Here is a 27,886-nt window from a genome sequence, read left to right on the forward strand (position 1 = left end):
TTTCCAGGTCTTGCAAGGCCAGAAAGACAAAGGCACCAATCACAAAGGATCCTTTAGCTCCTTGGTAACTCTTCTATGCAAGTTTATGTCTTCTTTTAGGTACGTAATTTGAGTTCTGCATGTATTCATTCACTGTTGCAAGGTATGGCGAGTGGGAATAACAATCCCAAATTTTCTAGCATGCAAGGGCCAGACGACCTTCTGGGTAAATTCCATAGATTTTTTGCAAGTCTAGTGTGGAGGATCCTTCATATGCTCACTTCACATAATTCACCTATAAGACTAACACGCTTTTGACCATCACATAGGGATGAATTGTTTGGTCCACCTAGTGGTACTTTATGAGGAGGATGGCACAATCCTTACACTCTAACTCATTCATTAGTAATATAATTTGTATGGCTCAATGCAACAAGATCAAAGATGGCTATGTAACCTTAACCATCCATTTTATTTGAAAAACCTCACTCACACCCTTGGGGACCTTAACAATGGCCTACCTTCCTTTGTACTTAGAGCTCATGTCCTTTTCTCACTTGAGGATCCCCAATCTCTCTCTCCCAATCTCTCTCTCTCTCTCTCTCTCTCTCTCTCTCTCTCTCTCCATGAGAGCAAGTAGGGAGGGAAATGTCTTACTTTTTTATTATTTTTGGTGATGATCATAGTTTGCTTTGAAAAGATGCCCTTTTTTGACTAGTAGATGGATCTTTTCTTAGAAAAACATTTTTTAACACATGTGAATAGTCATGATTATATTAAAATGAACTAAAGTAGTTTAAGAGAAAAGAAGTATCTTGATTTGAAATGCGATATCTAGTTACAATAATGTAATGACATCAATTATTATTTCTTTGCATAGCATATGATCATACAATCATTGGGCAAAGTCATAAAATATCTATGTATGTGGTATTATAATCCACTTGATAGACATTGCTCAATTTCTTCATGTTTTCTCTAAGGATCTCTTTCTTCTACATACTTACATTCTTCCTACATAAGAAGAAAACTACAAACAACTACAATCAAATATTTTGTGATTAGAGATGTGTATGCAAGACCATTTGCATGATTTTTGGTAACATGTAGTGTTGAGTTGAAGGCGGCCGAGGTACCTACATGGATCAACAAGTGAATATTTTACTTTAAAATGACATTTCTATAATTTTTTATTTCTTATTTTAGAGAGAGAGAGAGAGAGAGAGAGAGAGAGAGAGAGAGAGAGAGAGAGAGAGAGAGAGAGAGAGAGAGAGAGAGAGCTGAGAGAGTAAATTTAAAAGAATGGGGAAGAGTCTCAAAGCATACTGTACTAGTAAAAGCAACTTCTAAACCATTGACCAAATTACTAGAAAGAATAATAAATGCTTTGAAGAAGTTACTCACTATATTACAAGAGAAGAATTTCTCTATTATTTGGTACTTTTTTTCAAAACCTATTTTCAAAGATTAGCACTCAAAAGAAGCTCAATAACACCTAATTATAGAGGCAGGAGAGAGATCCTAGTGGTAGAGTTTGGCTGCTGGGGCCAAAGTTCAAAACTAGAACCACACTCCCCCCTCCCCCCCCCTCCTAGGCCAGAGTTCAAAACTCATCTCCCCCTCCCCCCTCCCCCCCGCCTCCTCCTCCTAGGCCACAGTTGAAAATACTTCACTCTCTCTCTCTCTCTCTCTCTCACACACACACACACACACACACACACGTGCACGTGCATGTGCACACGCACATGCACACGCACATGCACATGCACACACACACAAAGCCCCCTTCCCCCCCCTCTCCTTGGCTAGAGTTAAAAACATTTCACACACACACACACACACACACACACACAACCCCCAACCTCCCCGCCCCCCAACCCCAATAAAGGGGTGGGGATAAAGCATATTGTACTAGTAAAAGCAACTTGTAAACCATTGGCCAAATTACTAGAAACAATAATAAATACCTTGTAGAAGTTACAAGAGAAGAATTTCTCTATTATTTGGTACTTTTTTTCAAAACCTATTTCCAAAGATTAGTACTAAAAAAAAGGTCAATAACACCTAATTATAGAGCCAGGAGAGAGATCCTAGTGGTAGAGTTTGGCTGCTAGGGCCAAAGTTCAAAACTAGAACCCCACCCACACTCCCCTCTCCCCCCCTCCTAGGCCACAGTTCAATACTCATCTCCCCCCTCCCCCCCTCCTAGGCCACAGTTGAAAATACTTCTCTCTCTCTCTCTCTCTCTCTCACACACACACACACAACCCCCTTCCCCTCTCCTAGGCCAGAGTTGAAAACACTTCTCTCTCTCTCTCTCTCTCTCTCTCTCTCTCTCTCACACACACACAACCCCCGACCCCAAGAAAGGGGTGGGGGTAAAGAAACGAACCTCCTATGAGATAAGAAGAAAATTGATATTAGCAATAATACTGAAGTTATAAAAGCTTGAAAAGGGAACATACCTGTCTTGCATCCTTCTGCCAATGTCCGGCGGACGTCGGCGAGGGTTGAGTGATCATAGAAACGGAAGTCTTGGTAGACGGCCTGCATGCAGTTGAGTTGGACCTTGATCTGCTCAACGGGTCCACTGCAGTAGGAGGTGGCGGCGTCTTTGCTGGTGGCGTTGAAGAAGAGACCGTGCGCCGTTAATGTGCTATTGACAGGAAAGCTCACGTCCGACTGCTACCATGAACGCCAACCCAATTTATCAGAGAAAACGTGATTAACCTAAGTAGAAACCTTAGAAACATCATTGAAATATCAGAATAATTCAATACTTTACTGTACCGTGTTTCTTAAACACAGTAGAGCGTTGTGCAGCGCCTGGTTTTTCTGCAAGTTTACCATCCCCGTGGGATCCAATACTACGCGAGCGGCCTCTGCAGAAAATCGATATCCCATATGTATAAGACTACATGAAGATCACTACAGAAACCATAGAACACAGCCTCTTACCAGCTTTGCGAGAAGAGATCGCACAGAGAAGCAGCACAACCATGGAGCCTGCAACCACAGCCAAGGGAGAGATTATTTGGGACCTCATATTGATTAATGAGCTAGAATGGAGGTATGGATGGATTAGTAGGTACTGTATGGATGGATTAGTAGGGACTGATGGAAGATTTATGACCATAAGCAGCGTTACAGCCTCCTCGGCCTTAACGTCGTTCACGAGAAAACAATTTCCGGATTTGTCACTTGTGAGGAATGTTCTATGAATAATCCAAGGCACATAGAAGCATACAAGGCTTGTAAGTCTTTTGTTATTAAATTTTTAAAGGAAGCCCCTTTGGGGGGATGCAATGCAAGCAAGCATTGCACCACTCATGCACACCACGGATGCAAGGTTTGAACCCGGGTCCATTTGTTTGGGTAGGGTAGAGTGTCGCAGGCTAGACCACTCGGGCTAGAGCCCGCGGACACAAGGCTTATAACTTGACTTGGCATGAATAATCCATGGCACATAGGAGTATACAAGGCTTATAGCTTGACTTGGCATGTGCATGATGCAAATGCATGTTGTATGGTTAGGATCCATATATCTAAGGTATTGTGATGAGGCTAGTCTAATGTACAATTTTCTAGGTTACAATGTAGAAATCCTATATGGTATAGGGAGTAAAAAACCCTTAAGGATTATTATAATTTATATACACACCCCCTTATGTAATTTTTCAAATGATAAAAGTACACCATACTTATAATTTGTTACCCTCTTTTCAAATATAAAAACCCCTTATGTATGTACATTGATTCTAACTCTATGTACATTGATTCTAACTCTACAAGACAATACAATGTCTTCTCATGAACTTGTGTGCTATCTTACATAATTTTTGGTAACTCCTCCAAAATTGCTTACCATGCATATGTTATTTTTTGAGATGTGCTATAAATGTACGTTAAGAAATTATTTTAATGACATGGATCTAATAGTGGTGAGTTTTTAAATGTTAATTTGTCTTTTCTGTATTCTTTGCTTACAGTTTTGGATTCACTGCTCCTTTTGTGAGTCTCACTACAACACGTCGAGGGCATAGTAACGTTTATTTGTCGAGATGTCGGGGATCCAATCCGCTGCTCAGCAATGCTTATAGCGATGAAATGTTGCTGCTCCATAACGTTTATAGCAGCGAGATTTTGCTGCTAGGTTGCACCTGTAGTAGCGAGGTTTTGCTGCTATACTATAATTTCGCTGTTGTACAACAAAAATAGTAGCAAAATTACGCTGCTATTTTCACCGCATGAAATTTCAGAGAGTTGTTGGTTACTGAATTTTAAAAATACATGTCACATACACACAAGAAATGATGTATAGTTTTAAAAAAACATCCATTAAAACCCTTGGAGCCATGTTTCGGGCAAAAAAAAACATAGTTGAAAACTTTTGATGAGAAGTGAAACAACATCAAGATCATGAATCTATCCCATCTTGTAATAAATCCATATGTGTTGCTTCATCAATGTCTATATCTAATGGAAGCTCAATGAAAAAATGGGGTTCCATATCGATATCAATATCACTATCATGATCCAATGAAGCATTGTAAGACCGTATTAGGTAAAGTGGGAAAAATCCCATTCCCACATTGAGAAATTTAATGCATTTAATCTAGAATCTACCTTTTTCAACCTATAAAAATTTTAAAAATGGTTTGCTTTATCAAGTGATGCTAGATCGAACCTAGCTTGATCTTAGAAATAGAAAGGATTCAAGATTTTTTAGATCCACCACTTGTATATTTTACAATTGAAGAGGATTTTTAGATCCACCACTTGGCCATTCTACAGTCCATAAGAACCCAAGATCAGATTCTACCATTTGGTCAATCTAGACCCCCAATTAAAAACAATGGTACAAGAGATTGTATATTGAGAGTCCCCTTAGAGTAGGATGCACTCTTCAATTTAAGACTTCATTGTAATGAACAAGACTAAATGAACAAGAATTTTAAAAATTGACATGGTGAAGGTATCCTTATATACACAACCACTACAAATTAACATTATTAAGGATAGAAAGAGTCTCCTTGGAGTAGGATGCACTTTGTCAAAATTACGATTATAATATTTCATTTTGATGAAGCTTATTCTACTAAAGAAATAATAAAACTTTTGCATTAACAACCAAAAGATAAAAGGAGTCCCCTTAAAAGGAGTCCCCTTAAAGTAGGATGCACTTTGTGGATGCATAAGAGAAGTCTCCTTAGACTAGGATGCACTCCATCTATGAATTTATTTATTGTGTTAAAAATTATTCAATGCATTGCAAAGATACACAATTGAACAGTCTGCTCCCAAAGTTGGCAAAATTACAAAGACCCTCTATATTTTGTTATAATAGAGACCATTTACAAAGACCATTTACATTCAATTATAAAAGGGAGTAAAAAAATGTGCTAGTATCATGGGGGTGTAATTTTGATTTTAAGGGGTTCTAGCTCCACCACATGGTAGAGCTAGAATTTTGAGCTAGCTCTACCATGTGGAGCTACAACACATTGAGGAGGATTTAAAGATTTTTAGATCCACCACTTGGCCATTCTACAGTCCATAAGAAACCAAGATATACCATTTGATTGATCTAGACCCCCAATTACAAACATTGATACAAGAGATTGTATATTGAGAGTCCCCTTAGAGTAGGATGCACTCTCCAATTTTAAAGCTTCATTGTAATGAACAAGACAAAATGAACAAGATTTTATAAATTGAGGTGGTGAAGGTACACTTATATATACAATTGCTACATATTAACATTATTAAAGATAGAAAGAGTCTCCCGGAGTAGGATGCACTTTGTCAAAATTACGGTTAAAAGATTTCATTTTGATGAAGCTTATTCTACTAAAGAGTCCCCTTAAAGTATGATGCACTTTGTCAATAGATAAAAGGAGTCTCCTTAGAGTAGGATGCACTCCATCTACGACTCCATTATAATAAAACATTGTAAATAAAAATGAATTTATTTTTTTGTGTTAAAATATGTTTAATGCCTTGCAAAAGGCACACAATTGAACAGCACGCTCTCGAAGATGGCCAGATTACAAAGACCCTTTATATTTTATTATAATAGAGACCATTTACAAAGACCATTTATATTCAATTACAAAAGGGAGTAACAAAATGTGCTAGTGTCATGGGGGTGTATTGGTTGAATGAGGTATTGAGCTTCTTTTTAAGCATGTTCATTTTGTGTACTCACAAGATCACACACTTAGATTATTCTCTCAATTATTATCTTGATTATCATCTTGGTTGTTGAACACATTGTAGTAGCTATCATCGAGTTTCAATGTATTCTTGTTGTTGTACAAAACATGGAGACCCCAAAAGAAATGAACTTTTTTGAAAAAAAACTCGTGTAGTTATTTGTCTGAAATAGACAATGTAGCGAGATATTTGCCTTGTTGCCATACTGAGGTGTCTAGCATGGCTAGCAGTCCAACGTCAATCACTTTATCTCTTCACTTTAGATCTAGCACTTGTCTATTATAGAGCTAAAAAGGATTTCTTGATCCATGACATCCATTCTAGATCCTGTTCCACCACTTAGACATTATAGAGCTAGATTTCAATGGATGCAAGCTCCACCAAATGGTAGATCTAGACTCAAAATTCTAGTCGTATTGTATGACCTCCAAAGGTTTAGGTCTACCACACATGGATACTAGCTCCACCATGTGGTAAGGCCAAAATTCCATGAAGAGACCATGGCTGCTACCTCCACCACCACATGGTGGAGCTAGAGCTCAATAAGATACCACATGGTGGAGCTAGCTAGCTCCATAAAATTATACAGCTAGACTTCAATGGATGGTAAACCAAGGAGCTAGAATTGCATTTGATCTAGCTCTACCACGTGGTAGAGTTGTATATTCTACCTAGACCACATCATAGAGCTAGAATGCTTTGAGGTCCAGCTCTACCATGTGGTGGAGCTAGAATTGCATTTGAGGTCTAGCTCTACCATGTGGTAGAGCTATATTCTATCTAGACCACATCGTAGAGCTAGATGCTTTGAGGTCCAGCTCTACCATGTGGTGGAGCTAGAATGCATTCTCCTAGCTCTACCATGTGGTAGAGCTAGACTTCAATGAATGTAACCGGCTGAGGTTGAATGTAACCATGGTAGAGCTATATTCTACCTAAACCACATTGTAGAGATAGAATGCTTTGAGGTCTAGCTCTACCATGTGGTGGAGCTAGAATTGCATTTGAGGTCTAGCTCTATCATGTGGTAGAGCAAGAATGCATCGATCTAACTGCGTTCCATACACATCAACAAAACCAATTACTCCAAGAAGAGACCTACTTCACATGACAAGAACCAAGGAGCTATGATTGCTTTTGATCTAGCTCTACCACGTGGTAGAGCTGTATTCTACCTAGACCACATCGAAGAGCTAGAATGCTTTGAGGTCCAGCTCTACCATGTGTGGATTGCGATGCCCAAATCCATGCACGGAGTGATGTGGACATAGAGCAACTTCCCTAGAACAAGTCCGTGTGGTCTGTTCTCTGATGGGATCCCAGATCCTCAACTTCTAACTCTCCGAATCCGGGTTCTCGAAAAAGATGCACGAGCGTGCCAAATGGTGGAAATTTCCAACCGTGGCCCAAACGGCGCAGAAGAGGCATGAAATTCAAATCATGCATGGACAAATGTGTGGCAAGCAACCCGAATATTTTTTGTTGTGTTTAGATGCGATTTGGACTCATTTCGGACCCGAAACTCTGTTATGGCGATTTTTGCACTATCTTCGCCGGGACCCAACTTTGACGCATATGGAGAAGTGATTGCGATGCCCAAATCCATGCACGGAGTGATGTGGACATAGAGCAACTTCCCTAGCACAAGTCCGTGTGGTCCGTTCTCTGATGGGGTCCCAGATCCTCAACTTCTAACTGTCCGAATCCGGGTTCTCGAAAAAGATGCACGAGCGTGCCAAATGGCAAAAATTTCCAACCATGGCCCAAACGGCCCTGAAGAGGCATGAAAATCAAATCATGCATGGAAAAATGTGTGGCAAGCAACCCGAATATTTCTTGTTGTGTTCAGATGCAATTCGGACTCATTTCGGATCCGAAACGTGCCAAATGGCGATTTTGCACTATCTTCACCGGGACCCACCAACTTTGACGTGCTGGGAGAATTGATTGTGATGTCCAAATCCATGCACGGAGTGATGTGGACATAGAGAAACTTCCCTAGCACAAGTCCATGTGGTCCGTTCTCTGATGGGGTCCTGGATCCTCAACTTCTGACTATCTGAATCCGGGTTCTCGAAAAAGATGCACGAGCGTACCAAATGGCAGAAATTTCCTACCGTGGCCTAAACGGCGTCGAAGAGGCATGAAAATCGAACCAAGCATGGACAAATGTGTGGAAAGCAACCCGGATCTAGCTATGTACCATGCAGATCAACAAAGCCAATTACTCCAAGAAGAGACCTACTTCAACACGAGAATCAAGGAGTTACAATTGCATCCGATCTAGCTCTACCATGTGGTGGAGCTAGAATGCATCGATATAGCTGTGTACCATGCAGATCAACAAAATCAATTACTCCAAGAAGAGATCTACTTCACATGACAAGAACCAAGAAGCTAGAATTGCATTTGATCTAGCTCTACCACGTGGTAGAGCTGTATCCAACCTAGACCACATCATAGAGCTAGACTGCTTTAAGGTCTAGCTCTACCATGTGGTGGAGCTAGAATTGCATTTGAGGTCTAACCTCTACCATGTGGTAGAGCTAGAATGCATTGATCTAGCTGTGTACCATGCAAATCAACAAAACCAATTACTCCAAGAAGAGGCCATGACGAGAACCAAGGAGATAAACATGTGTGTTGAATGGCCCTGGGACCCAACTTTGACGCGCTGGGAGAAGTGATTGCGATGCCCAAATCTTTGCACGGAGTGATGTGGACATAGACCAACTTCCCTAGCATAAGTCCATGTGGTCCGTTCTCTGATGGAGTCCCGGACCCTCAACTTCTAACTGTCCAAATCCGGGTTCTCGAAAAAGATGCACGAGCGTGCCAAATGGCGGAAGCCCAAACGATGCCAAAGAGGCATGAAAATCGAATCATGCATGGACAAATGTGTGGAAAGCAACCCGGATCTAGCTGTGTACCTTGCAAATCAACAAAACCAATTACTCTAAGAAGAGACCTACTTCAACACAAGAACCAAGGAGCTACAATTGCATCCGATCTAGCTCTACCATGTGGTGGAGCTAGACTGCATCGATCTAGCTGTGTACCATGCAGATCAACAAAAGCAATTACTCCAAGAAGAGATCTACTTCACATGACAAGAACCAAGAAGCTAGAATTGCATTTGATCTATCTCTACCACGTGGTAGAGCTGTATCCAACCTAGACCACATCGTAGAGCTAGACTGCTTTGAGGTCTAGCTCTACCATGTGGTGGAGCCAGAATTGCATTTGAGGTCTAGCTCTACCATGTGGTAGAGCTAGAATGCATTGATCTAGCTCTATACCATGCAAATCAACAAAACCAATTACTCCAAGAAGAGGCCATGACGATACCAAGGAGATAAACAAGTGTGTTGAATGGCGCTGGGACCCAACTTTGACGTGCTGGGAGAAGTGATTGCGATGCCCAAATCCGTGCACAGAGTGATGTGGACATAGAGCAACTTCCTTAGCACAAGTCCGTGTGGTCCGTTCTGTGATGGGGTCCCGGATCCTCAACTTCTAACTGTCCGAATCCGGGTTCTCGAAAAGGATGCACGAGCGTGCCAAATGACGAAAATTTCCAATAGGGGCCCAAACGGCGCCGAAGAGGCATGAAAATCGAATCATGCATGGACAAACGTGTGGCAAGCAACCCGGATCTTTCTTGTTGTGTTCAGATGCGATTCAAACTCATTTCGGATCCGAAACTCTGTTATGGCGATTTTGCACTATCTTGGCCGGGACCCAATTTTGACGTGCTGGGAGAACTGATTGCGATGCCCAAATCCATGTACGAAGTGATGTGGACATTGAGCAACTTCCCTAGCACATGTCCGTGTGGTCCGTTCTCTGATGGGGTCCCGGATCCTCAACTTCTAACTGTCCGAATCCGGGTTCATTGTGTGTGATTCATTGTGAGAGCTCCCATGCATATAGATCGCAAATCTCATGCAAAGAGAGCTCTCATGCATATAGATCAGGTGTTATCAAGTGGGAGTCATTGTGAGAGCTCCTATGCATAGAGGGCTGTCATGCATAGAGGGCTGTCATGCATGAGAGCTCTTATGCATATCGATGAGCTCTCATGCATATAGAGTTATCATACATGATATCTTATGCATGGAGCTCTCTTGTATTCTAAGAGGTCTCATGCATGAGATCCCTCTTGCATTGTAAGAGCGCTCAGCTCTCATATGCATAGATCTCTCATATCATGCATGAGAGCTATAGAGATCTTGGTCTTGCACTAGAGCTCTCATGCAAAGAGCTAGGTCTTACATTAAGAGCTCTCATACATAGAGCTCCCATGCATAGAGCTTGGTCTTGCATTAGAGCGCTCATTCATAGAGCTAGGTCTTACATTAAGATCTCTCATACATAGAGCTCGCATGCATAGAGCTATATCTTGCATTATTATAAGAGTTCCCATGGATAGATCTCATGTATAGAGTGAAAGAGCCCCCATGCATAGAGCTAGGTCTTGCATTCAAAGCTCTCATACATAGATCTCACATGCATAGAGTTAGATCTTGCATTATTATGAGAGCTCTCTTACATACATCTCATGCATAGAGCTATATCTTGCATTATTATAAGAGCTCCCATGGATAGATCTCATGTATAGAGTTAAAGAGCTCTCATGCATAGAGCTAAGTCTTGCATTAAGAGCTGCTCTCATACATAGAGATCGCATGCATAGAATTAGATCTTGCATTAATTATTATAAGAGCTCTCATATACATAGAGCTATATCTTGCACTATTATAAGAGCTCCCATGGATAGATCTCATGTAAAAAGTGAAAGAGTTCTCATGCATAGAGCTAGGTCTTGCATTAGGAGCTCTCATACATAGAGCTCACATGCATAGAGTTACATCTTGCATTATTATGAGAGCTCTCTTGCATAGATCTCATGCATAGAGTGTAAGAGTAGGAAAGTACAATTTCAAGCAAGGAGAGAGGGGAGAAGCTATGCTATGAAGAAGGTGGAGAGGGGTCTTTTGTGCATGCTCTAGGACAAGGGAGCTTCCATAGCTGGCTTAGCAATGTTCTTGGCTACCATTGGGACACAAGCAGTGCTTATTTGAAGACACCCATACAAAGATGGATGGTTTGTCATTTCAAGTCATCTTGCACTAGTTTAAGTCACTTCAACTCTAGCTCTACCATGTGGTAGAGCTAGAATGCATTTCTCCAGCTCTAGCATGTGGTAGAGCATTCAAATTATCTCGCCCAATTTTAAATTCAAAATTATCCCGCCCAATTTTAAATTCAAATTATCTTGCCCTTTAAGAATTTAAAATGGTCTTGCTCTTTTTCAAATTTTCCTTGGCATCCATGTCGCTTATGTAATACAAACCTACTTTCCCATCTTGTCATCATTGACAACTAGCACTTAGACATCACCGCATCCTTTATCAAATTCAACGATACCACAAGGTACACATATTTTTGTCTCATATTAAATCATTATCTATGATTAGATTTAAAGTTTTGAACATGTCAATTAAAATTCAGATCATACACATTAATATAGAGTAGAAAATAAAAGTATGCAAGAATTCAAAAAATCAGGAATGGTTGAAGAGAAAAAAACCTGAATCTACTCCGCCAAGTGCATGGAGCTACAGTGCATGCCTTGGTTGTCAAGCGTCATGGTCTCTTCCTTTTGAATGATTTTGTCATGTCATTGATGTTTGGGGGAAAGAGAAGAGATAGTAGAACAGAGTGTGAAGAGAAGCTGGCGATGATGAAGCTTTTCTGGCTATGGCGTCCTGCTGAGCATCACAGTGAAAATTTTCCTCAGCTGTATGAGGCCCAAAAGAAAGCAAAACACAAAACTCCAATCCACTAAGGCTGCATGTATGTATGAGACCCAAAAGAAAGCAAAACACAAAACTCAAGGCTCCAGCTTCCCTCACCTGTATGAGGCCCAAAAGAAAGCAGCGCACAAAACTTCCCAGGCACAAAACGAAGCTATGAAGCTGCAACAATTGATGAAAGCAGTGCTCAGCTGTATGAGGCTATGGCGTCTGCTCCTCTAGGCAACGAACCAGCCAACGAACCAACGCTACTCCTCTAGGCAACGAACCAGTAGGCGTCTGCTCCTCTAGGCAACGAACCACCGTCTGCTCCTCTAGGCAAAACGACAATAGCTATGAGGCTATGGCGTCCGTTCCTCTAGGCAACAAACCAGGCGTCTAGCACTGCTGCTGCTGCAGGCGCAGGAGGATGCAGGCCACAAATTTGAATTCATTTCGTCAAAGATGCATCGGTCGGGATAAGATTAAATCTTTTAATTTTTTTTTTTTGAAATTGCAGGTCATGTAAATTAAATGATATTAATTTCAATTCTAAACCTTGCATACTATACACTCCAGGGTTTCCAAACTTCTCAATCATGATATCTTTTAGTTAATAAACATTTACATAGTCTAAGAGTTTAAGTTTATAAATAACCTATAATAGTTTATAAATAAACCTAATAGTTAAAGTTTATAAATAACCTATAGTTTATAAATAACCTATAGTTTATAAATAAACCTTTATAAATAGGTAATATAAAGTTATAATCGATAGGCTTAAAGATTTGATTATAAAAATATAGCTTTTATAGTTATATATATAGGCTTAAGGTTTATAATTAATAGGCTTATCGGTTTGTTTATATAAATAGGCTTAAAGATATATATAAATTATTAGGCTTATAGGTTTAATAGGTTAACTATAGTAACTTAAAGATTTATTATAAATTATAGGCTTATAGGTTTGATAGATTAACTATAGTAACTATAGGTTTGATTATATAAATAGACTTGAAGATATATATAAATAGGCTTATAGGTTTAATAGGTTCACTATAGTAACTTAAAGTCTATTTATAGTTTATAATTATACTTTATATATCTTATTTATAAACTTTCTATAGCTATATAAATCAAACCTATTTATATATAAACCTATATAATTTAAAGTTTATAAATAACCTATAGTGACTTAAATTATATACATTAATCTATATATTAACCTACAACTATAACTATATAACTTATAGTAACTTAAATTATATATTTAAAACTATATAGCTTATAGTAACTTATAGGTAATAAAAGCTTATTTTAATGCTACTATATTATAGCTTATTTAATAAATATAACTGTAAGCTTATAAGTTTGATTTTAGTTTTTATCATAGGTTAAAGTATATGTATAAATTCAAGGGGATTTTGGTACAAAGATAGGGCAAGGAAATGTATCCATACTAGTGGAGGAATGTTTGAAAGATGTGGTCCTACCTTTTCCTACAATGGATACTTCATCTCTCCAAGACTCATTATGGAGTGCCGTTCTCGATGGCCAAAGATTATTTTGCAATCTACTATCATGACTGGCAACTTAATTTGATCAAACAAAAGCTATAGCAGTGATGAAGAAGGGGATCATTCTGATCCTCCAATTACAGATGCAATTCCTATAACAAGCCCAGAATTTGAAACATTGATTCCTACCATAGATTGTTAGGTATCAAATACTAGGGAAGATCAATTCACACACAAACCATGATTACATTAACACTTCTATTGCATTGAATGAGAGACTACAAGTTTATATAGATTTTTAAGACTAATAGAGTCTGACCTTTTTTCTAGATCCTTGCTTCTCATCATGTGAAGTAGGTCTCTTCTTGGAGTAATTGGTTTTATTGATCTACATTAGCTCCACCACATGGTAGAGCTAGACCTCAAATAATTCTAGCTCTACGATGTGGTCTAGGTGGAATACAGCTCTACCACGTGGTAGAGCAAGATCAAATGCAATTCTAGCTCCTTGGTTCTTGTCATGTGAAGTAGGTCTCTTCCTGGAGTAATTGGTTTTGTTGATGTGTATGGAACACGGCTAGATCGATGCATTCTTGCTCTACCACATGGTAGAGCTAGACCTCAAATGCAATTCTAGCTCCACCACATGGTAGAGCTAGACCTCAAAGCATTCTAGCTCTACGATGTGGTCTAGGTAGAATACAGCTCTACCACGTGGTAGAGCTAGATCAAATGCAATTATAGCTCCTTGGTTCTTGTCATGTGAAGTAGGTCTCTTTTTGGAGTAATTGGTTTTGTTGATGTGTATGGAACACAGCTAGATCGATGCATTCTGGTCAATACAGCTCTACCACATGGTAGAGCTAGACCTCAAATGCAATTCTAGCTCCACCACATGGTAGAGCTGGACCTCAAAGCATTCTAGCTCTACGATGTGGTCTAGGTAGAATACAGCTCTACCACATGGTAGAGCTAAATCAAATGCAATTCTAGCTCCACCACATGGTAGAGCTAGACCTCAAAGCATTCTAGCTCCACCACATGGTAGAGCTAGACCTCAAAGCATTCTAGCTCTACGATGTGGTCTAGGAAGAATACAGCTCTACCACATGGTAGAGCTAGATCAAATGCGATTCTAGCTCCTTGGTTCTTGTCATGTGAAGTAGGTCTCTTCTTGGAGTAATTGGTTTTGTTGATGTGTATGGAACACAGCTAGATCGATGCATTCTTGCTCTACCACATGGTAGAGCTAGACCTCAAATGCAATTCTAGCTCCACCACATGGTAGAGCTAGACCTCAAAGCATTCTAGCTCTACGATGTGGTGTAGGTAGAATACAGCTCTACCACGTGGTAGATCTGGATCAAATGCAATTCCAGCTCCTTGGTTATTGTCATGTGAAGTAGGTCTCTTCTTGGAGTAATTGGTTTTGTTGATGTGTATGGAACACAGCTAGATCGATGCATTTTTTCTCTACCACATGGTAGAGCTAGACCTCAAAGCTTTCTACCTCTACGACTCTAGCTCCACCACATGGTAGAGCTAGACCTGAAATGCAATTCTAGCTCCACCACATGGTAGAGCTAGACCTCAAAGCATTCTATCTCTACAATGTGGTTTAGGTAGAATACAGCTCTACCACAGTTACATTCAACCTCAACCGGTTACATTCGTTGAAGTCTAGCTCTACCACATGGTAGAGCTAGAAAAATGCATTCTAGCTCCACCACATGGTAGAGCTAGATTTCAAAGCATTCTGGTCAATACATTTATTAATCTTGCTTTGCCACCTGGTAGAGATAATATCTTTTAAAAAACCAGCACTAGAATACTTTGAAGTCCAGCTAGAATGCATTGATCTAGCTCTACCACGTGGTAGAGCTGTATTCTACCTAGACCATATCGTAGAACTTTAAGGTCTAGCTCTACCATGTGGTGGAGTTAGAATGCATCAATCTAGCTATACCATAAACCACATTGTAGACCTAGAATGCCTACAGGTCTAGCTCTACCATGTGGTGGAGCTAGAATATATTGAACTAGCTCTACTATCTGGTAACTATATCATGTGGTGGAGCTAGAATGCATCAATGTAACTATATCATGTAACGGAGCTAGAATTCATTGATCTAGCTCTACCATGTGGTAGAGCTATATCAAAATAATCTATCTAGACACCATTGGTATCGCTAGAATGCTTTAAAGTCTAACTCCACCACATAGTAGAGATAGTCTTCAACGGGTAATAGAGCTAGTTCTAGCTCGGCCACATGGTAGAGCTATACTTCATGGTAGAGTCTGATGTAGGTTCCAATCTAAAAAAAAATGCTTGCTAGATTTTATTACTAGTTTAACAAGTCCAACATGATTATGTGCAGGATTGATTTCCAATCTGGAGAGGGAGGGTCTACATGATGTTGAACAATGATTCTGTTGGTATTGGCTGCGTGTGTAGAATTGATCCAAATTCTACTTGTAGTGGAACAAAGATTGGTCAAGGAAATGTGTCATTACTTGTGGAGAGGAATGCTTGAAGGATGTGGAACTACCATTCCCTACAATGGATACCATTTATCTAAAAAATGCATTATGGAGTAATGTTCGTTGGCCAAAAATGCTTTTAAGGCCTTTCACAAGGGAGCTGGAATTTGGAGAGTGGAGTGAAAGATGTAGTGATGCAAATCAAGAAGAGCCTGTGGAACCTCCAATTATAGATGCCATACCGATAACATCTCCAGAACTTGACATGCAAATCTGACAATCTTGGAAGAATGAGATGGTTCTTCTAAAGGATGAGAGCATGATGCAGACTATCAATCAAGGGACTATCTTATATGTGTTTCCATTTGAATGTGTCAACTTTCAACAACTTGGTGATGATTGTGTGGGTGTGGCTATTGAAAGTGCAAAACACCATATTCGTGAGTTTGGGAATCTCCCAAGTCCCATTTTTGTAATACTAAAAAGATGGGACCCAATTAACATGTCTATAAGTTTCTCAAAACCCTATCATGTAACCTATCATTGGAAAGCGCTTGAAAAGAGGGATCTATTAAGCTTTAAAGCGCACAATTTGGAGTAATGGTGTTCAAGTTATGGCAAATCCAAAGTTTTGACCACGTTGTCATGCCACGGCATGTCTATGGTGTGAAACCATGCATGTGAGGCCATTAAATGCAAATCCAGATGCATGGGATTAAGTGCCTGGGTACATATGGGATGTATGGTGTGTGGAGGGTTTTGCTTTTGAGGGCGTCGCCAGGTGTACAGGTGAAATGGTTTGGTGTTGAGCCTGTTACAAGCCTGTCCGGTGAGAGGTTCGCTGGGTTAATTAAAGCTGTTCAGCCGTTTGATGGCTTGATATGTGTGGGCACGTCAAAATACAATGGGCACTAAGTGGCATTTGAAGATGTGGAAAGCGTGGAAAGCAACCATTGATGTGGCAAAGGTAGCAAGACATGAGTGTGAAAGCATCGGGGCAATTAAAGATTGCATTTGAAGAGGTGCATGAGCATAAAAGATTATGGGGCCAAGGTAGTATTTAGAATTGGTGTGAATTGGTATGGAAGGGCGGCCATCCATTAGGAGAGGAAGAAAATAAAAATATAGTAATGATTAATATGGCCAATAAAGTAGTAGCCACATGGCCACTAGTGTGGATGCCAACGTAGCCGCCAGCTAAAAGTCTAGAAGCATGGAGAATTATGGAGTCGGCAGCGTGCAGATAAGGTGGTGACCGCGAGTTGTTTTAAAGGAGGGGGGGGCCTCGTCATTCTCGGGAGAAGAGGGGGCTGTGTGAGAGAGAAGACCGTCGTGTAGTGGCAGGGAAGGCTTCTCCTGTGCAGAGCGCTGACTGGGGACAGCAGACAGCATGGACTGCTTTGTTATGAGGGTTCTCGGGGCGGCTGCAAGACAGAGAAAAAGAGGGCTGGGTATTTGTACAGTCGGGTAGAGAGAGAAGGAAATTGCCTGGCTACTGGGTCGAAGAGGAGAGCCGACTGCAAACAGTGAAGGTGAGAAGGGGGCTTGCTGAACGTCGTCAGGGGCAGGAAAAAGGAAAGCGAGCCGCCTGGTGCTGGAAGGCAACTCAGAAGAGCTGCGCAGCTGACTGGCGCAGAGGGCACGTGAGAAGAGCTGGGGGCTGGGCTTTAGCTCATGTGGACACTTCTCGATTGCAAGGAACAAGTCCATTATCCCATAAAGACAGTGACCAAGCATTGCGTTCCAAAAGCTACGACTTCTGTGCTGTCAAAGATGGGGAAAGTAGCATCGATAATCTAGTGTCTGCAACAACGACAAGGATTGCTGTTTTGAGCATGCACACTCCAGAAATAAAGAGTCAGCTGCATGGCCAGTTGAAAGACGAAGCTTATCATCATTCAAAGCACACTTCTGCTTGGCTGCCAGCCAAACTTGTTGGTCTGGTGGATATACCTTTAGCTGGAACAGCTTTACAGGCTTGTTGGATGCGCATGGTGGCAGCTCAGATGAAGCTTGGGAAGTAGGCTAGGCATAGCGCACAGTGAGGCTGCAGGCACAAGGCGCAAGAGGGGAGGTTGCTGAAGCTCCTTCAAGACGACAACAATATAAGTCAAAGCTGCTTAACAAAGTGCATGAGGTCTTCACTACTTCATGAGAGGAAAGTACTGCAAGTTTTGGGTATTCAGATTTTAGCTCTTCTCTCTACTTTTTTTTAATAAATCCCACCACTCTCTTACGGCTCCATGCTCACTTTATATCATGACATTTTGATTCACTTGAACTCAATCTTTTACCTTGACCTTGGAGGGATTTGAAAACAACTCTCACAGCCAGAAGTCTCGCACTTTCCCAGCGACACCGCCCACGTCACGACAGCTTTGGTGAACCCGACGTGAAACCGCTAGGGTGAGAGTATGTAGAGATGGCTAGCAAAATGGAGCATTTATATGCAGAGATGAAAGAGCTTGAAGAGCGGTTCAGGAAGATTGAAGAAGAAAAGCGAAATCAGGAAGCGGTGGAAATTGCGGTGCAATTGGTATATGACAGGGTCAATATATTTGATGGTTACGATCCAGAAAGCTATCTAAGGTGTTACGAGACAGAGATGAAGAATCAAGGGGTTCCAGAAAATATGATGATTGCATCTTTTGCATACCTTGTAAGTCCTGATTTAAAAGATGAAGTGCTGGAACTAGCAGAGTATCACTCCAAACGATGGAGTGATTTTGCATATGCACTTATTTATGCGAGTTCCAGGTATAATGTGAGCTGTGATAGTGTTCCAGCAACAATCCGAGCCAATTTAGAAGCGGTTGTTGATGCATGTCTTATGGAGGACAATCAATTGCTATTCAAGGCTGATACAGAGATTGTGGAGGCTGTTTATGCTCAATTGGGACTGCAAAAAGCCATTAGTGAGCAACAAGGCCTTCACAGTGCCAAAAGGGATGCTTTGCTACAGCCTCATAAAGATGCAATGGGTGAACTCTGCAAGTATAATCTGTCTTCCTTGTTTGAGGGTGTAGACATACAGGGTCCTATGATCATACCAAATGATGTGTGTATGCCTATGCTTGAGGAGACACTTGATTCAGAGAGCTTCAGGACAGGTGCTCAAGACCCAATACATGAGGAAGAGGACATCGCTAATAGTTTCCTCTTGGGCTGTGAAGCATGTAAGCTGTGTAAACTTGAGGATTCTCATGACGAAAGTGCTCATTTGAAGGGTATTCCTCAGGTGTCGTATCATATGTGTGAAGAACAGCAGGAACCAATGCTTCTTGCTGAAAGCATGATTGCAAAGTTTGAAGATCTAAGACAAGAAGAAGATGCTATCATTACTGCATTCTTATCTGGTTATGATGCTTATAAGCAGGATGATGTACATGAATATGCAGACGGGCCACAAGTATGTGTGATTGATTTAGAGGGGGTGAGTGATATGGGTGATTCCAACAGTGATGTTGCTTCTGAAGCTGGTTGCCAAGGTTCTTTGGATTTGAGTTATTCTGGAATGCTAACAGGGTGTTCCAACAATAAACAGGGTGATGCTATGTCATCAGTGTCAGGGTTACCTTGCAACCACATTTGTGAGCAACATCTCGAGCTTGGAAGCCTGTTTATGATGATGATTTGGAGAGGGAAATTGAATCTGTCTTTTTGAATCATACAGGGTTCAATGACATACAGATTCAAGGGTACTCGGGTGAGGGACCCATAAATCTAAGCCCATCTGCAGACAGGTATCAAGAAATACTGGGAGATAACATGCAGGATATGCAAAGTGTGGTCACAGAGCCTCATGAGGCTGCATATGAGCAACCAAATGGATATAGCTATGGGGGTATGAATGTTCATGATAATCAACATGTGGGATTGCAAGATGATAATGGCTTCAATGCGATTGATCCTGGATTGGATGCTATCTTAGATGATGCATTGGATGATTTCATGGTATATAATAGATCCCCATCAGCTTTGGGCTCTTCTATGCTTGATGCTAGTCAACTGTCGGCGGTTGCAAGTGAGGATGTGCAGGTGTTATGTAAGCCAAATGATTGTGATGAGATTGATTCAAATCTGGAGGCTATTCTCGATGATGCCTTGTTGGATTTTGTATGTGTTGATGCTTTTCCGTCTTTGGATGAGAAGAATGAATGTTTATCAGTGGGTGAGCTGGATCCGGGCACAGTAGATTTGGATGGGATGTTATCAAGTGTGTGTTCCATGCTGTTAATGCAGTTGTTATTTGGTGTGGCCATACAATATGTGGTGCAAAGGCTTCAAACATGGCCTGAGGAAAATTTTGAAGCAAATCATTTTGAAGAGCATCCCACTTTGAATGATGAGGGTAATTATGCATATGCAGAGAATCTAAGTGAGGATAGGGCTTCATATGAGCAAAGGATATGGCACATATGCCAAAAGCGATTGGTATTTGATCCAGGTGGGAAAGCAGAACCATTCAGATGTGATTGCTGAGATATAAATATCTTGCAGGCTAGGGGGTAGGTTAAGATGTCATGCTATGTTTCAACAAAGGATAACCCCTTGTGAGTGGCACTATGTATATTCTTCTACTGTTTCATGCTTACTAGGGTGATACCAACTGGGTAAGGTTTGACAGGGTTTAAGACGCCTAGTTGGATGCTTGTACATATACCAATGTTGGTGTGCAAATAATGCATGGACACTGAATTCCAGGACCTGTGTGGCACATACCAGAGGATGTGCAGGTTTAGAGGGGGTGGATGTCGTGCCACGGCACGTCTATGGTGTGAAACCATGCATGTGAGGCCATTAAATGCAAATCCAGATGCATGGGATTAAGTGCCTGGGTACATATGGGATGTATGGTGTGTGGAGGGTTTTGCTTTTGAGGGCGTCGCCAGGTGTACAGGTGAAATGGTTTGGTGTTGAGCCTGTTATTACAAGCCTGTCCGGTGAGAGGTTTGCTGGGTTAATTAAAGCTGTTCAGCCGTTCGATGGCTTGATATGTGTGGGCACGTCAAAATACAATGGGCACTAAGTGGCATTTGAAGATGTGGAAAGCGTGGAAAGCAACCATTGATGTGGCAAAGGTAGCAGGACATGAGTGTGAAAGCATCGGGGCAATTAAAGATTGCATTTGAAGAGGTGCATAAGCATAAAAGATTATGGGGCCAAGGTAGTATTTAGAATTGGTGTGAATTGGTATGGAAGGGCGGCCATCCATTAGGAGAGGAAGAAAATAAAAATATAGTAATGATTAATATGGCCAATAAAGTAGTAGCCACATGGCCACTAGTGTGGATGCCAACGTAGCCGCCAGCTAAAAGTCTAGAAGCATGGAGAATTATGGAGTCGGCAGCGTGCAGATAAGGTGGTGACCGCGCGTTGTTTTAAAGGAGGGGGGGCCTCGTCCTTCTCGGGAGAAGAGGGGGCTGTGTGAGAGAGAAGACCGTCGTGTAGTGGCAAGGAAGGCTTCTCCTGCAGAGCGCTGACTGGGGACAGCAGACAGCATGGACCGCTTTGTTATGAGGGTTCTCGGGGCGGCTGCAAGACAGAGAAAAAGAGGGCTGGGTATTTGTACAGTCGGGTAGAGAGAGAAGGAAATCGCCTGGCTGCTGGGTCGAAGAGGAGAGCCGGCTGCAAACAGTGAAGGTGAGAAGGGGGCTTGCTGAACGTCGTCAGGGGGAGGAAAAAGGAAAGCGAGCCGCCTGGTGCTGGAAGGCAACTCAGAAGAGCTGCGCAGCTGACTGGCGCAGAGGGCACGTGAGAAGAGCTGGGGGCTGGGCTTTAGCTCATGTGGACACTTCTCGATTGCAAGGAACAAGTCCATTATCCCATAAAGACAGTGACCAAGCATTGCGTTCCAAAAGCTACGACTTCTGTGCTGTCAAAGATGGGGAAAGTAGCATCGATAATCTAGTGTCTGCAACAACGACAAGGATTGCTGTTTTGAGCATGCACACTCCAGAAATAAAGAGTCAGCTGCATGGCCAGTTGAAAGACGAAGCTTATCATCATTCAAAGCACACTTCTGCTTGGCTGCCAGCCAAACTTGTTGGTCTGGTGGATATACCTTTAGCTGGAACAGCTTTACAGGCTTGTTGGATGCGCATGGTGGCAGCTCAGATGAAGCTTGGGAAGTAGGCTGGGCATAGCGCACAGTGAGGCTGCAGGCACAAGGCGCAAGAGGGGAGGTTGCTGAAGCTCCTTCAAGACAACAACAATATAAGTCAAAGCTGCTTAACAAAGTGCATGAGGTCTTCACTACTTCATGAGAGGAAAGTACTGCAAGTTTTGGGTATTCAGATTTTAGCTCTTCTCTCTACTTTTTTTTAATAAATCCCACCACTCTCTTACGGCTCCATGCTCACTTTATATCATGACATTTTGATTCACTTGAACTCAATCTTTTACCTTGACCTTGGAGGGATTTGAAAACAACTCTCACAGCCAGAAGTCTCGCACTTTCCCAGCGACACCGCCCACGTCACGACAACGTGTCCTAAACTTATGGGAAATTCCCATACTCCCCAATATGGTCTTGCAAATGAATTTCAAACTATGCCGCAAGTGGATAGTATCACCCCAGTTAAATGGCCTATTAAACAGCTGACAATGCTAGATGGGAGCCCAGCATTGCAACGCTATGTTCCGCTTAATGGCATGCATGCTAAACATGTTGATGTATGTAATGAGGATAATGATGGAGACGTAACTAATGAGGTTCATGTTGCCCAAACCTCTGCAAAAAGACGCTACACTTTCATAAACAGGATTCCAAAGCAGAGACCACAACCAGCTTCTGCCTTTTATATGTCACGTGAATCAGTTCAAAAGATTTCATCCATTGATTGTTGTGCAAAAAAATGTTGTCATCGTGATATACTAATGAGGATACGACAAGACTTTTGGGGACAATCTCTGATTTTATATTCACGTGATCACAAATTTTTTTTGTTAATAACATGTGTTAACATGTTATCAACATGTTCACATGTTAACATGTTCTCAAAAAAGCCGGTGGCAAGCGACCTGGTAACCGGATAAAATCCCGCCGGGCTTTTGCTATACCCGACAGGCCCGCCGGGATAAAGCAAAACCCGGCGGGTCCCTGCGGGGTCGTCATCTAGCCCGACGGGGTACAATTTCCTATATATATGGGCCCGAGGGGCCCTTTGGGAGTGCGTAACCACAGAGATGATAAAGGAAATATGGCCATGTCCAGATGGCGAGATTAAGAAGGGAAGATGGAAAAAGAGAGAATTTCCTTACAACAAATCACTGTTATATGTATTCATTGTTATATGTTGTGTCAAACTTCTACGGGAAAGAAGAGAGAATTTCCTTACTGTTTCGAAAAAGTGCTGACCCAAACAGACACAAGAAGAGGGTCTCACAATGCGCCCTATTTGGTAAACCCTCCGGCTGCCATTTTTGCAGACTAGTTTTCCACTTCCATTTTGCTTGCATTAAGGTCGTGCTGTTTGATGTCTTGCAGCGGTTGCAACTCTCTGTCACTAAAGCTTGCCTGGATTTGGGTGTGGGCGGAGACATTGAGTTGGAGGAAGAGACCGGGCAGGTGTGGAATGTAGGGCTAAAACATCCGAGCAGTGGGAGCTTCATTTGCAAAGGATGGAAAAAGTTCGCCCACTACTACAAGCTCCAAGTGGGGGATATCGTGAAGATGAAGATAGTGAGCCATGCTCCAGCAAAAGTCCAAGAGATTAAAACATTCTGCAGGTGTGCTAAAGGAGATCAGAAAGCAACAAAAAGCTATAGGCTTTGCAATCCCCAAGGCCCCTTTTCAGAGACTAGTGAGAGAAATATGTGATAGTTGGCACCTTGGTTTCAGGTGGAACAGGACTGCCATTCTTTCCTTACAGGAAATGGCAGAGGATTACTTGGAGAAATACTTTGAAGATGCAATGCTTGTAGCAGCCCATGCTCACAGGGTAACTCTGATGGCCAAGGACTTCAACACTTTGTCCAGAGTGAGATGGAGGTATGACAAGCTGGTCCATCCTGTGGAATGGCAGGACATAAAAATGAGAGACATATTATTAATTCCACCTACAAGGAAATTGAAGGTAGATAAGGTGAAGGTTGTTGAAGTAACCCACTCAAAGAGCACCAGAGGGAAAGCTGCCTATGAGGAGTCACTGAAGCAGCAAATAGAAGAATCCAAATCTGCTATAGATGTGGAGACTATACAGATGGAGCTGCAGATACAAAGAAGGTTGCAGGAGCTGGGCCCTAACATAGTTGTCCATATTGAAAATGAAACTTCAGAGAATAATTTTGACTTGACAAAACCATGCTTGGCAGCATTGGCTCATAAGAATGAGTATTGCTCAGATACTATCATTCTTGCAATGCTCTAGTAAGTGTCTTTTATTTTACATTTGTTTGCAAAACAATCCTTATTGTACCTCCTCCTTTACACCTTACCCTAATTATTGTTTTGTCCAATGTAGCATGATGAGAAGCTGGCTGAACCATGCTGTACAGCATACAGTTCATATTATTGATCCTGCAATTTCCTTCAAGTTAAGAGATCCAAAGGAAACTCCCATGGATATTTCCAATTGGTTCAGACACTGTGATTTTGATCATGTTGATATTTTGCTACTTCCATACCATAACAAGTATGTGGGTGACTGCTTCTTTTGGGATTTTTCTTCAAGATTGAGAACTCTTGTAGCCTTTGATTTCTTAATGCTTTTTTCCAGTCAGCTTTGCTTCTATTGACATCCAGCAGAAGCAATGCTTTTTATTTAACTCTCTTAGAAACACACACAGAGAGGTCAAATTGTAAGTGGTTTGTGTGCTATTTTTAACTTTAAACTTCATTATTTGGATTTAATGCACACTAACTGAATTATATGTATTTCAGTTGTATTAGAAGGCTTCTAGATGCATTGGATCACTATCCTCCTAATGTCAATCTTTTGGATTCAATAGAGCCAATAGATTTAGAGGTAGAAAGTTGTTCCCTCTACTGATGTCTATTTCATGCTATGCCTTTGAACTTATTGAATAATTTTGTTTTGTTCAGATATTAACAGTTTCTAACATATCTTTCCAACTATCCAGACACCACAACAAGATGATTCAAGTAGCTGCGGCGGGCGGCTGGAGAGTGCTGATTAGTGCCAAATATATACTTTCAAGCTATTTTGAGATAGGACAGCCAGAGCTTGTAAGAAAAAATAATTTTCATTTAGCTTTAAAAATTTTGATATTGGTACAAAGTGTTCTAAATCATCATATCTCATTGCAGATGAGAGAAGATAGCTTCAGCTCGAACTATGTATATAGTTTCAGAGCTGATATAATTTGGAAGTTTTTGAAGTATGCCTCCCCCAAACCTATTGTACCAGCTACTGTCGAGTTGGGTGAGAGCTCTAAAGTCCGAGAAGGTGTCATACACCTTGATGACACAGGTGATGCAGATGTGGTGCCACAGGAACAAGGACCTAGTGCTGATGAGGAGAAGCCACAAGAACAAGGACCTGCTGCTGCTGCTGCTGATGTTATTGAGGAGATGATGGAGTAGCAGCAAGAGACTGTACACGACAGGATGGAGCAGCAGAAAATAGATTCTCCAAATAAAGATGATACGGTGAGCTTGGACCATGTAGAGCAGCCTCTAGATCAGCCTGTAGATAAATAGAAAATTGTTGTCAAGAATATGTTCTACATATATAATTAAACACTTCTGTACAGAATTTTACTTTATTGAATATAATACCTTTGTTTATGGAGTCTGTGTTATCTCAATTTTTAAATTTTCAATGTATTTGCATTTTATTGAACTCTCTCTTCTTTTGAGCACCTGCAAAAAAGCAATATGAAACAATATGGTAAAGTAAACTAATAGCAGTGCTTAATGAGACTAGGATAAGTCACATGGTATACCTTCTTATTGTTGTAGATAAATAAAAAGTCCTTTGAAATAGAACCTTCTGTCTCAAAATAGAATGTCATTGCGCAATTGAGCTAGGGAGCAACATTGTCTTAATGAGATATTGACTAGCACATCACCATTCTCAACAACATCAATATCAAGAAGTTTATTTTCTGCACCAAAAGAATCTTCATCTTGATCCATTGGGACTAGTTTTGTACCTAGCATTCGACTGCGCTTATAATAAAAAGAAAAAATGAAATTTTGTGATGCAACCATGTACTTCAGTTGCATAGAAGGTTGGACAACCTCACAAAACACTGAACTACATGTCTTTTTATCCCAACCTTTATCCAAAAATTGTGGCATGCATGCCAGACTTGTTGCTTTAACTGTGAACATTGTTTTTGAAACCTTCACTGGAAAGGTATTAAACAAGTCTACAAAAACTATGAGAGGCATGCATAAAGAAATTTTTATTATCCTTGTGGCAATATTGGGCCTCAGAGCTTTCTGTACTTTTTTGAAAATCTTGGCCCTATATGCCTCTGTAACACTAAAATGTGGGAGAGGCCAATCCACTGAATTCCATGCTGGAAGGTCTTGCTTTCTTAACACACCATGTGTGTTTGCATTGTCCAGCACAACTGATAAAAATGATCAGTAAAAAATATACCGGATTGAGCTAGCTCTGTTGCACATCGACCTTGGTATTGTTGTTCTCCTATCGATCCATGCAAAACATCTATAAATCCTAGAATACAATCGATGTTTTGTCATGTCTCATACGATGAAGGGTATAAATCTGAAATAAAATAACACAAGAATGTCAATAAGCAAAGAAAGAAAGCTTTATCTTAAAAATCCATACACCTCATAAAGAACAAAACTACAATAGAAAAATATACAATTAGGCCTGTGTAGCGGAAGATCATTTGGATAGTCTCGCAAGACAAGTTCTTTATGCATGTACACATGCTGAATCAAAACTTCTTTCACCGATATCTTCCCTCTGGTGATTTTAAAATCTCGTACTCTTCCCTTCCATGATGCCAAGAAAATGTTTTTTGTCTAGGGTCTCTTTCTTTTGCTAGGTTACATGAGCACCCATGCTCCTTTTGAAACACTAAACCTTTCCCAAGTTCCTTCCGTTTTGACTGTACTTGAATTCTCTACCGAAGAAATAGAAGAAGCAGGTCGACGGGGTAAGGATGTGTGGTATAATTCTGCCTTCATAGCATTATCATCCACAGAGCGTATTCCACAAGAACGGCCATAGTTTTTATTCACCATGGAGACCTTGTGAATCTGTAACCACAGCAAAGTAATGTAAACAAGATAACAAAGTGAAGTTTCAAGAAAGAGAAAGTGGGCAGACAGACAGTTGACAAGAAACATCTTACTCTAAGCCAAACAGGATCAAGGGAGCAGTTTTGGAAAAGAAGAGGCTGCTGCACAATGAGGCAGTGGTGTAGAATGGTAGACCTTTCGAAGGAAAGGCAGCACAACATTTCAAAGTTCAAAGGAAGGTGGAAGCGGGAAGGCCCTTGTCAGAGAAAATGTCAGACTAGATTCTATCTTCATGTCCAAAGATCTTGTGAGAATAAAAAACCAATCTCCACATTAATGTAGCACGCTTGTACCTACATAAAATATTTTTCTTTTATCTATTTTCTCTTATTTTTGTGAATTTCCAACGTTACGTTGGCCCTCTGTTCATTGGTTGAGAGCTTATTTTTCCAAACCGTAAAAGGCCCCAAAATGAGCTCCCTTTTTCCCTAATGCCTCAAACCAATCTCTACCTCTCATCACAGGTGGTGAGACATAATGTGGCACATACTTGGGATATAAAGGAGAGAGAAATCGATGATGTTTGTCATACACCACCTTCTTAAGTGTAGAGGGTCGTTCTGAAACAAGTGATAGTCCACAAATCGGACATGCATGATTTTCGGAGGTTGCCAAATCTATTTAAAACTGAGATAATTGAGATAGAG

General features: G+C 41.0%; 1 protein-coding gene across 1 annotated transcript; it reads right to left on the reverse strand.

Annotated features, from left to right (window-relative positions):
• Positions 1 to 815: 815 nt before the first annotated feature.
• Positions 816 to 3,097, reverse strand: LOC147603354 (uncharacterized). The gene is made up of 4 exons (XM_086796859.1): positions 2,938 to 3,097; positions 2,770 to 2,861; positions 2,445 to 2,661; positions 816 to 1,115 (listed from the first exon to the last, which is right to left on the reverse strand). The coding sequence occupies exons 1-4, from the start codon at positions 3,023 to 3,025 to the stop codon at positions 994 to 996; spliced, it is 519 nt and encodes a 172-aa protein (XP_086652985.1). The 5' UTR covers positions 3,026 to 3,097; the 3' UTR covers positions 816 to 993.
• Positions 3,098 to 27,886: the final 24,789 nt, after the last annotated feature.

The sequence above is a fragment of the Cibotium barometz genome, chromosome 64 (genome assembly GCF_041138505.1).
Source record: "Cibotium barometz isolate CiBa-2024 chromosome 64, ASM4113850v1, whole genome shotgun sequence".
Lineage (NCBI taxonomy): Eukaryota > Viridiplantae > Streptophyta > Polypodiopsida > Cyatheales > Cibotiaceae > Cibotium > Cibotium barometz.

Excerpts from the sequence above, each read along its gene's own strand:
- LOC147603354 (XM_086796859.1), bottom strand. The coding sequence starts at position 3,025 with ATGAGGTCCCAAATAATCTCTCCCTTGGCTGTGGTTGCAGGCTCCATG. Across the intron at positions 2,862-2,937 it reads GATCTCTTCTCGCAAAGCTG|AGGCCGCTCGCGTAGTATTG; the intron begins GTAAGAGGCTGT and ends GATTTTCTGCAG. Across the intron at positions 1,116-2,444 it reads GGCAGAAGGATGCAAGACAG|GTACCTCGGCCGCCTTCAAC; the intron begins GTATGTTCCCTT and ends TGATCCATGTAG.